Source organism: Protomyctophum bolini (genome assembly GCF_963924005.1).
Source record: "Protomyctophum bolini genome assembly, chromosome: 10".
In the NCBI taxonomy this organism is placed as follows: Eukaryota; Metazoa; Chordata; class Actinopteri; order Myctophiformes; family Myctophidae; genus Protomyctophum; species Protomyctophum bolini.
The window spans coordinates 35,803,258-35,814,459 of NC_137871.1; the positions used below are offsets into that span (position 1 = coordinate 35,803,258).

The following is an 11,202-nucleotide window of genomic DNA, read 5'->3' on the forward strand; positions in this document are numbered from 1 at the left end:
AGACCTGTGATGATGAATATCCTTCGGGACAATAAAGCGTATTATCATTAATGGTTGCAAGCAGTTGCAAGGAGTTGCATTGGTGTGGACTGGCCTTAACTCCAAATATTGGCGAGATATCTTCAATAGTTGCTCTGTTAGAAATTGATAATGCCAAATAAAAATAATCTACGCATTTACTTTATACAGTGACAGTCAAAGTCACACTTTTAGCACAAACATATGAAAACAAAACTAAACTAAAAACGTACATTTGTTGTTGATACCAGTATTTGAAGATCCAGATCCGTGTCTCTAGTTAATTTGGCCTACGGCTTTTCTTCCTCCAGTAAAATCTAGAGGAAGTTATTTTATTTTAAGAAAATGTCATAGCAGGTTGAGAATAATAATAATTGCCAGAATCTACTTTGTTTTAATTTCTTTCTTTGCTAAAAGGTGTGACTGATAGCCGTTTCACCGTGCAATCCAGGTCAATGTAGAGATGATCAATTTATAATCAACAGGGAAACTCTATTGAAGATATCTCCTCACCAATATCTGGAGTTAACTCAAGGCAAGGCATTTTGCTTTAAACTTGATGTATAGTTCAAGAACATAGATCTACAGGCAGACATGTCACACAATGCAACACATTGTGATTTTGTAGATGTGCCATTTCAGGTGCGTGGACATTTATGAATCAAAGTGGCAATTTCTTTCATCGTGCAGCCCTACTCAGCACGCAGAATTGAGTCTGAGAACATTTCCAGCAGGTCCAACATTTTGTGCAGAACTTTAATGTGTCATTTGGTACTTGGTAGTGACACCAGTTAACCTCAAAACCAGATCAACAACATCAAATGTTCACAACCCACGTCCTCGAGAGTGAGTCGATTCATTTCCACGATGGTTTTGATGAGAATCATATATATATATAGGCACATAGCAGTCAGTCAGGCAGGTTTAAAGCCACTTTAATTTGAACTCCAGTGTGTCGAGCAGATCGAGTATCTCGCCAAAGTAGCCGTTCTCTTCTCCCAGGTTCCTCTCTGTGTGGACCAGCTCCTGGTACTGGCCCCTCAGGACGCCCAACGTGAACGACAGAGTTCCGTCGGAGCGATACTGAGACAAACACACCGGAGCCATCGCCAACAATGTCCGCAAAGTCTGCAATAGGACAGACAGAGCATACAATGAATCCACTAAGACCGAATACCGATTAAAAGTCTGCAATAGGACAGGGCATACAATGAAGACCGGAGACCGAAAAAGTGTCTTTTAAACTGTTTTCTGAAAAAACATGTTGCTATATCGGTATTTCATGTCCGCCGACCCCCATCTCAAAATATTTCGTTCCAAGGACCCCCCCCCCCCAGAAGCAAAGATTTGAGTTACAAATGTTCGTTTAAAAATATATATACTGTATATTCAAAGATTTGCTCAATTTTTACACACACACACACACACACACACACACACACACACACACACACACACACACACACACACACACACACACACACACACACACACACACACACACACATTCCCCTCGATTATCCAATGAATCAAAAAAAGTAATGGATAGATAGAATAACCACCAAGACAATATAATGGCATCCATATATTTATTTGGCACGCACCTTCTCTCTCCAGTCGTGCTCGGAGGAGTCCAGCAGCTCTGGCACCAGAGTGCACCATCCTCCCTCTAGGAGCTGAGGCTGCAGGGGCACCTTGGAGTACTGACGCAGGCGCTCCTCGTGGGCCTCGTCCGGGATGGGCTCCATGCCGGCCTGCAGAACCACCTCCTGCAATGGAAAGGACGGTACAACGGTTCATTACTAATCCATTTATTTAATTTTTCAATAGTGTGGGAGGTCGGGTGGGAAATAGAACTCAGAGTGCAGTATCAGGGGTTAGACACACGAGGGCGCCCCTTTCTTTATTTCTCCAAAAGGCTCAAACAAAGTCAGTGGCACAAACAGAACTCAAACAGTTATTATTCTTTGCATGAGGTCCCGGTTCCGAGGCGGGAGTCGTCACTGCAGAGGATGAGAGGGGATGTTAGCATACGGTCAGAGCATAAGGTAAGTACAAAGTTGGGGCCTGAGACTCCCGGTCTAGGCAGTCTACCAACTAGACATTTGTATAACTCTTTCTCTTCTGCTTTTCCAGGGTCCAGAGGAGGCCCGGAGGCTCCCCCGGAGGTAGGTAAGGGGGTGCGTATCTTTCTCTATCCACAAGGCACAGAAGAGTACTTTAGAGTAGAAGTACTCGGATACGGGGTGGTGAGTAATTAGAGTAAAAGTACTTGGTATGGTACCGGGCGGGGATGGTACGGAGGGCCCCTTAGGCTCGGCCCACAGGAAGATACACAAGCATTTATATTCTTATTTCTCTCTATCTACTGGGTGGCCGTGTCGGTACGACAACGGCAGTCAGAGGGTTAACCCAAAGTAAGCGCTCTAGTTTCTAACGGTCTTCTTTCACCGGGCCTGGCGGAGCAAGCCAACTTAAAGTCTCTTCAAAGGGTGAAATAAACATAACACGGGCCTGTCTTCTTTCACAGGGTGGACGTGACACTTTATCTAGAGCCTGCTAGCTTCCATTAGTCTCTACGGGGTTATCTTCTTTCAACAATCTTCAGTGTACAACACCACGGTGACACTCTTCATTCACAGTCTTCATTTAGCATCGACAGGGTGACTTCCTTCATTCACAATCTTCGTTATTATCCTTAGCTGCTCATTTGCCACTATGAGTGCCTCTTCTTAATAACACGGGTGATAGATAGTGAACGGTTTGTCTTACTGCGACCTTATGGAGCTGTGGAGCTGCCGTTTCCATACGGGGGTCCCGTCTTCCGCACTCGTCCCCGATACGAGCCAGGTGGGTCTCTAGTATGCAGGCGGCTCTCCGTGTATACTTGTCTATGGGGGGCACACGCTCCTGCGTGTGCTTCCAGCCCCACTCCTACAAGCCTGGTGATGTGAGAATATAAGAGAGCAATTGAGTGGTGATACAAACGATCAAACAATAAACATAGTCCATACGTGAGAGTCCATAAGTGAGAGGAGTGTGGACTTACCATCCAACGCCGAGTGGACGGCATATGCTGCGCGAGCGTCTGTGTGTAGCAGGGATCTGATACTGCTAGGTGCGCAGGTTGTTTATAAAGGGCGCGGCTGACAGGCTGCGGCTGTCCTTAATTGCTAACCAGGGCGGCGGTCGGAATTAGGCGCAGCTGATTCAAGATTGCTCTGGGGTAGAACACTGCGTCTATGACACGGCCGTGGGTGTGCCGTGTCGCCGCTTGTCTGGTTGTCAGGGGAACGCGCCCCTCCCACTGTGGCGAGACCTGACAGACTCCACAATAGCTAAAGCATAGCATAATGCTACCACCAAAAGTGGTTCCCGCCCAGAAAAAATGAAGTTTTATGAGCCAATGAACATTGCAGTTTTATGAAAATTCTTCTTCTGCTCCTAAATACATACATGCAGTATCACATGTTTATGTTACAGCATGGTAGAGGCTCATGCCACATAGCACTGAAACCAGTCTCACTCCAATTGGCCAAAGGGGGGCGCTAGCAATAGTTTGAAAATTAAACCTTTGAACAGGCATAACTCGTGTCTCATTTAGCCAAAAGCCATGGCACTTGTTTCCACATGTACCTTGACTCATCTGTGACTTTGACCAGTAAGCTCTGTCATCAGATTTTTCATCAGAACAAAAATGAACTAACACTGGGTGACCTAAAGTGGCACTGTTGAGCTGCCTAAAAGGGCTAATTGCTTGGTCCCGTCTTATCGCTGCTTGCTATATATATTTTTGTTATTAAACCCCTCTGACATGTCACATCTTTGAGGGGCGCTAGCCGCTCCTATGCCCAGCTTTCTGGGTTTGTGTGAACACAAACATTGGCTTGTGATTGGCAGATCACCCCATAGCAAAGACTTGATTGGCTGAGCACGGAATGTGATGTACTGTATGATGATGTATGATGATAAGAGTCACACGGGTGTGATTCTTTTTTGAATGCTAATTTTGGTCATGGGTGGTATGGCCGATTTGATACTGTAGCCTAGGTGATATTTCTCATGTTATTTTAACATGCTTAAAACACATCTTGCAGGAGGAGAGATTTAAAACTTGAAACCAACTAGGGGACTAACTAACTAATAGGTAATTTGAACAGTGATGCCTGCCAGTCACAATGTGGGAGAGGGTCTCAATTTTGTGGGATGCCTGAAAGGTTTTGGAAATGAGGGACGTGTGGTCACCCTACGCCCTGCGGTCTTCAGGGCAGCGTCTTTGGATGGGTGGAAGGTCGTCATTTTGGGGGTCATGGCGATGGCGGATGCGCTCTAGCTCCGTCATTACATTCGCTTCTCGATTCAGGAAGCACACCAGGTGGTGGAAGGTGACGCAGGGTTCACCCGTGTCTTGGAGCTTGAGGTTGTGCTCAGCCCATAGTTTCTGCGTCCAGCGGGGTAGCTTCAGGAGGATGTCGCGGGTGACGGGGTTGAAGGTTACGCATACGGACCGGTCGCGTCCCAGTTCTTCCAGCTTGGCGTCGAGATTGTCGACGGCCTGCACGAGGATGTGGCAGTCCTCGCCCGTTCGCACTGGCGGCAGGCCGATTACTTTGCCGGTAAGCGCTGCGATAACGACAGCGGGGCTGTTATAGCGGTCTTGGAGCCTCCTCATCGCCTTTCTGTACGCACCTCTCGGGTCTGGGTCCCAAAGGCAGTACTGTATGACGTTCCTGGCCTCTCCCGACGTGTAGTGGTTGAGGTATTGCGTCCTTTCGGAGTCTGTTACCATGGTCTCGTCCCCGAAGTGGCTTTCGAAGATCCGCACAAAACAGGGGAAGTACAGAAGATCCGTCCCGTCGAAGGTCTCCAACATGATGGGGCGCCGCGAACGGGCTATCGCAGAGAGACCATCGGCGATTGCTTTGAGGAATGCTTGGTGGGCGTTCCGATGACCGACCCCACCGTCCTCAATGCTCGTGTCAAAGGGTACTTCGCTGGCCATGTTTCTGTTTCTGTGGGCTCTCTTCACAGCGTCTTTTCTTTAAATAGCTGGAGATGACGACACTCATTTTTATTACGCTGATTGGCTTAAGCCGTTGTCTGTCAATGGTGTTCTCATCGGATCATCTGCCTGTTGCCTGTGATTGGTTAGCTGATTTGCTCGTTTACATATGACGTAAACATTTCAAACAGGTGAAGACAACTGAGATGACAACTGAATGTATGTGATGTCCCTTATTGGCCAAGCGCCTGTGATTGGTTGGCCGATTTGCTCGTTTACATATGACGTAAGTTTTCCCTTCAATGTCAATGGCGTTTAATGTTTTGATGTTTAATTTACGTCATATTTAGTGGACATTTGACCTAATTTCTCCGTTCATTATCAATGGCAAATCTTGAGACGTGTGGGGACAAAAGCTGTTTGAAATCACACTCATGTGAAGTGAGGGGCGCTCTTATCATCATACATTATCATACATCACATTACGCGCTCAGCCAATAAAAATCATCACATTCTGTGGTACAAACACACAGCGCACACAAAGCTGTGCATTGCCCCTCAAAAAATAAAAGTAAATAACTTGTGGCCTATTGCTTCATGGGTTCGGGGCCTTAAACCCAAACCACACCAACGTGTCTGTTTGGCGTTTTTTAAAGGTAAACCACAAGGCATGCACATATTATAGACACACCAAGGGACCGACATGCAGTGCTTGCGGTTAGGGTTTGAGGTAGGTTGTTGGTCTAATGACAGTCGGACCAATAGTATGTCTAAACTAAAGTGGTTTGGGCTTTAGCCTTTCACTGATGAGTTGAATGATGTAAATGCATATTTGGCTGGGTTTTTACCCTCTCACTGATCATGTCGTAGAGCAGCGTGATGATACGAACGCGGAGACCTTCGCCCCCTTCTCCTCTGAACAGCTCCGATAGGACCTGCAGCCCCCCATGTGACAGGAAGTGGTTCTGAGCGTGCGGGAAGTGACGTAACAGGGACGCCACTGCAAACAGAACCTGAGTGCAGAGACAGGACATATTATTATTATATATAGCTGATCTACAAGCTTGACGATTTTCTTTTCTTTAGTTTGATTAACTCTTGCACTCCTGCTAATAACTTTCTTTCTAATTATTTTTAACACTATGAGTGTCTGTACCTTCTTTTTAACACTATGGGGTCTTGGAGTGGCCAGCAATGTCAGCAACCTCTGGAGGGTGCCGTTCTCTGCCGCCTCCACCTGGACTACTGGGTTACTGCAGGACAAAGGAACAATATTATTGTTATGCCATGATTAGTGTCTCCAGACAGCCAGAGATCTTCGCCCACTGAAGAGTGTACAAATGGAACCAATAGACCGGTAAGGGTCAAATGGAAGTCGTTGTGATTTGGCACAAAAATAATTGAATAATTGAGGGTACGCGCATAACATCATCATCATACCCGGCAGTTATGCAGGAACTTTCTGGCCTTGACAGCCAATACAACCAAACAGAAAATTCTGTTCCGATTGCATTAAACGACGTTACACTCACTTTATGCATGTGCATACCCTTTTATCGATTATTTTCTTAGTGATCTTTCTATCAATTAATCAATCAATTCTATCAATTAAATTAATCGTGAAGCACCATTTCACAACACATCACAAGGCGAAAACTTGTGTGGTTGTTGATCAGCAATTCTGCTACTTTTGCGCAACACTTGAAGTAGGTAACTAATAGGGTCAAAGGATTGGTGGGCGGCAGTTACTCAGGGCTAGAGTGGCCGGTAGAGTGGTCAGATGGGAACGTGAGGTTGCCAGTTCGATTCCAGGCTCCCCCAGAGTTAGTGTCAAAGCGTTCTTGAGCAAGACTCCCCAAATTGCTCCCGGTGTACCTTGCATGGTTCAGTGTGTGAATGGGTGAATGTAATGTACAATCTATGTGAAGCGCCTTGGATAAAAAGCGCTATATTAATGCATTCATTGGCGGTGGTTCTTCCTACCTGGACAGAGCAGATCCCAGAACAAACGCAGAACCTTCTTGTAGCTGGTAGTTAGAACTGTTCAGACAATCTAACATGATCTGAAGACCTCCCATGGAGAACAACGTCTGGGCATTATCCACCTAACACACACACACACACACACACACACACACACACACACACACACACACACACACACACGATATACACTTATTAAGGGTTAGTTGGATCCACGGAACACAGAAGCTGGGTCGCCTGGGCGATGGTGTCTTGATAGGAACCGAAACAACCCAGTGAACCCAGGGTACATGATTCACTGATGATGATGCGTCTAGGTTGGAAGAACTATTAGTTAAAATGATAAAAAATGCTTATGATTACAGCCCTATCATTATTACCAGAATATAGAGCTTGTGTGTGGGTGTGTGTGTGTGTGTGCGTGTGCGCGTGTGTGTGTGTGTGTTTGTGTGTATGTGTGTGCATGCCATGAAGTGTACCTGATGCACCAGGTATTCCAGTTCCAGCAGGATTTTCAGTTGTCTCTCTGTGGTGATGTTGGTGCTGCGAAACTGAGCTAGCAGGCGGCTCAGAATCTGCATTAACACGGACACACACGCACGCACGCGCACACACATAAAAAAATTAACTATAGCGCCTCTCCAATACATGGCTCTTTGGAAGATTAGCCAAGTATCATGGGATTTTTAATGTATGTTTAGAGCGAAGTCCAGCGAAGTCTATTTCACTAAAATATTATTTAAAAGAAGAAGCAATACTTTGTAGACTTTTGGCTGACCTGAGCATCAGTCTCCACAAGCATGTCCAGGTCGGCCATGTCTCTCTTCAGCTCCTCCAGGGGGCGGAACTGAGACCTCACCGTGTCCTACAGTACAAACACAGAGTCGCAGCCAGTCTGCTATTTTAGAAAATTCGAAGAACGACTGACATAGAAACATAGATTTTTCAGAAAACTTTCAGGATGTAGAAGACATTTTTAGAATCTGATCTCAGGTCAAAATGGGTTAAGTTTCCATTTGGTTCAAATGTAAATGTCTAGTGTGGGGTGTCACTAGGCAACCAGCCGCCAGGTGAGCATAGTAGTAGCCCAGACAGCCAGTGGGGAGGAGGCAGAACGCAGCCAAGGAGAACACGCCTACTCGGCCTCGTCATCGAGCAGACGTACTACCCCGTCTACCTATTAGCTCAAGGCCAAGTGCGCCACCTTCCAGGGAAGGTTAAAAGGGAAGGACTGTCTGCTTCTGCGCTCATTCCCCACCGACTGCTGACAGGGACAGTTCGGGCATGCTCGGCGGTAAGCGATATCTCACCCATCCTCTCGCACCAGGCATATCTACATTAATATGAGCGTGATACTAAAAGCCTATTTCTCCTCCTGTATAGGTCACCCGCTGCCCCAGACGAATCGATAACGACGAGAGTTCCACTTCCCCTGGGAGAATATTGACCAGGGAAAGAAGTACCTGTCAAACCCGGGGACAGAGTGTGGTCTGTATATTAGGGCGCACTAAGCCCAGTTAGGGAAAAGGACCCTAACTAACCGCCCTATCCTGCCCGTGTGACGGGCGCCAGAGAAGAGGTCTGTTGTTTAAAGACATTTTTGAGTTGCATCTAATGCCGCACGCCTAAAAGCGCACTTATCCCAATAAACGGCCGTGGTGGCCCAATCTGATCAGTGCCTTGTGTGTTGGTGTCCGCTCAGTGCTCACACTAGAATCAATGTTATATAGAGCAGGTGTTGTTACCTCATTGTTGTCCGAGTTCTCTGCATGCAGCGCTTCCATCTTCTGCAGGGCTTCCTTCAGCTCAGCAGTGCTGAACGAACGATGCTGGCCTTCCTCCACGTTCTGCCTGGCGCACGCACAGTATTTATATAACTACATTGCAGCATTGATACTTTTACTTAAGTAAACTGGTGGAAACAGTGTTTCAGATAAGATAATCCTATACCTGAGTTTGCGTGCCGAGTATTTCCTCTGCTCCTCTCCCTGTCGCACCTCTCTCTGGCCTGTTTGAAGGTTTAGCCGGACGTGGGAACCTCGTGGCACTGCCTCCCCTACATATTCATTCATTCATAGTGTACCAAACAGACGGTTAACATGGGAACCTTGTGGCACTGCCCCCCTAGATATTCCTAGTGTACCAAACACACAGTTACAGACACAAACAATAGCCTGGCCCAGCCTGTGTGGTTTCTGGTCTAGAGGGGCGGGCGCCAAGCGAAAACAGGCGGTGGATCCTATTGGTTCACCGATCTGAGCGCCCGCCCCCGATTGAATATCAATCATATCAGGCGACCAGGAAAGTTAATGACCAGGTAAGAGGATATCAACACATTGTGAGCTTGTAGATCGGTTATTTTTGGCCAAGATATTTAGTGGAAAGTGGAAACAGGAAGGGTAGTAGTAAGGCCGTAGAACAGACGACTTGGGACATTTAGGAGAGAGAACCCACTTTAACTGGCTTTTAGTTAATTAATGTTAAACATGAATTAAAAATATTATTTATTTATCATTTATAATAAATATATACATAATGTTTGTAGGGAGGTGGCCCTTCAAGATTGTTCGAAATATAGAGGCTCGAAAAAGGTTGAGACGCACTGATGCCATTACCGCGCCAGTCGAAACTCTATACGGCTTGTGCAAGGACGCACTGCGATTGGCCAGTAGCCACTTTGAGTGGCAGTCGGGGAAAACGCTCTCCCCAGAACATGAATTTCAAATGTCACGCCATTACCTGGTTTGAGGGTCTGCCACTCGCTGGTAGGTTGGACCACCTTGAGGTCTGATTCTTCCTCTTCTGTTGCGGTTGTTGCATCCTCTCCGCTGTCTCCACCTCCGTCTCCGCCCTCCACCACAGTCAAGGCGGAGTCAGGCTTCACAGGAAGGAAGGAAGGAACACACAGGAAAACGTTACACATCCTTTCTTTGCACAATGGCATTTTAGCGCTTCACCCAATTTGAACAGAACAATGTATAATCAGGGAATAAATCAATAAATTCCGTACCAATACATTTCTTCACCAATGTGTTTGTAAAGGTGTCTAGTAACACATCTCACAAAAATTGAAATTCAGTTTCCCTAGGAGAATGTGTGACAGCTGCTGAAAGTTGGGGTGCCATTAATAACCTATATATGCAGGCAACATTTAAGTAGCATGTGACGGTTCAAACTAGGCGGTTTTCATGATTCTGCCTCAATCCATTGGAAGCTTTTGTTTTGCATGAAAAACACTCCTCGACCGACTGTCTCACCTTTTGGCGGACGGTGGTGGCGGACAGACGACAACAAAGCAGGAACATGAAGGCACATATCAACCCATCAAACAATCCTCTCGTACTACAATTGGCTCTCATCGTTGTAGTAGTGCCTGAATTGACTGAAACATTGAAATGACATCTGATTGATTGATTGAAAATGTTATTAACAGTTTGTAGAATGCGTACAGTTCAAGGAAAGTACAGGTCAATACAAAATCTGCTAAGAGGATAAAACCAGAAAAAGCACTTGTTTACATAAGGGTCCTCATTTTCAAATTCATCAAAACATTTAAAGACATACATATAATTATACACTTCTCTAATCTCTATGGAAACAAAAGAAAGAAAGAAGAAATCAGCACACATATACAACAATATAACACATAACACTAACTTTCTCCTGATCAGCAGGTTCAAATTGAACCTGACTATAGAGGTTCAAATTGAACCTGCTGATCAGGCACGAGAAAGAAGTTTAACGTGTGTTATTCAATATTAATATATAGGCTATACATATAGATATTCTTTCTCACTCACCTGTTTCAGTGACCTCTCTTCAACGTTACAAAAGGGTAAATGCCACTAATAATATAATAAAAATAACAACAAAGTCTTCTTTTTCTCTTCTCAAACAACAGATAATAAGACATTAGTGCCTTATGTGTTATATTTATATTAAACACAACAGATGTGGCGTTAACAGTAGAAACTCTTCCGCACACACCACATGTCAATTGTCATTTCAACACAGCCTGCTCATTGGCTGAATGAGCAGCGACAGCCAGATGCCGACTGCTCATTGAATGAAATCCCACCAATAGGAAAGTGACAGGAGTCTCGTTGCGGCAGTAGCGTAAAGCAAAGCCTGATCGTACGACGGTCGCTCGCGCGGAAAGAAATAGCAGATCTACAAGCTCACAACGCGTGGCGTCCGCC

The 11,202-nt window shown here is 45.7% G+C and overlaps 1 protein-coding gene across 1 annotated transcript; it reads right to left on the minus strand.

Moving 5' to 3' along the window:
- Positions 1-937: 937 nt before the first annotated feature.
- sil1 (SIL1 nucleotide exchange factor) lies at positions 938-10,985 on the minus strand. Its single transcript, XM_080773229.1, has 12 exons — positions 10,804-10,985; positions 10,261-10,385; positions 9,743-9,881; positions 8,954-9,059; positions 8,749-8,854; positions 7,782-7,868; positions 7,483-7,578; positions 7,004-7,125; positions 6,177-6,273; positions 5,869-6,033; positions 1,623-1,787; positions 938-1,146 (listed from the first exon to the last, which is right to left on the minus strand). The coding sequence occupies exons 2-12, from the start codon at positions 10,360-10,362 to the stop codon at positions 943-945; spliced, it is 1,389 nt and encodes a 462-aa protein (XP_080629355.1). The 5' UTR covers positions 10,363-10,385; positions 10,804-10,985; the 3' UTR covers positions 938-942.
- Positions 10,986-11,202: the final 217 nt, after the last annotated feature.

Bases quoted from the DNA above. Each gene is read 5' to 3' on its own strand.
- sil1 (XM_080773229.1), bottom strand. From the start codon at position 10,362: ATGAGAGCCAATTGTAGTACGAGAGGATTGTTTGATGGGTTGATATGT. The intron at 9,060-9,742 runs GTAATGGCGTGA...ATGAATATGTAG, and splicing joins GTGGCAGACCCTCAAACCAG to GGGAGGCAGTGCCACGAGGT. The intron at 1,788-5,868 runs GTAAAAACCCAG...TTTCCATTGCAG, and splicing joins ACGACATGATCAGTGAGAGG to GAGGTGGTTCTGCAGGCCGG.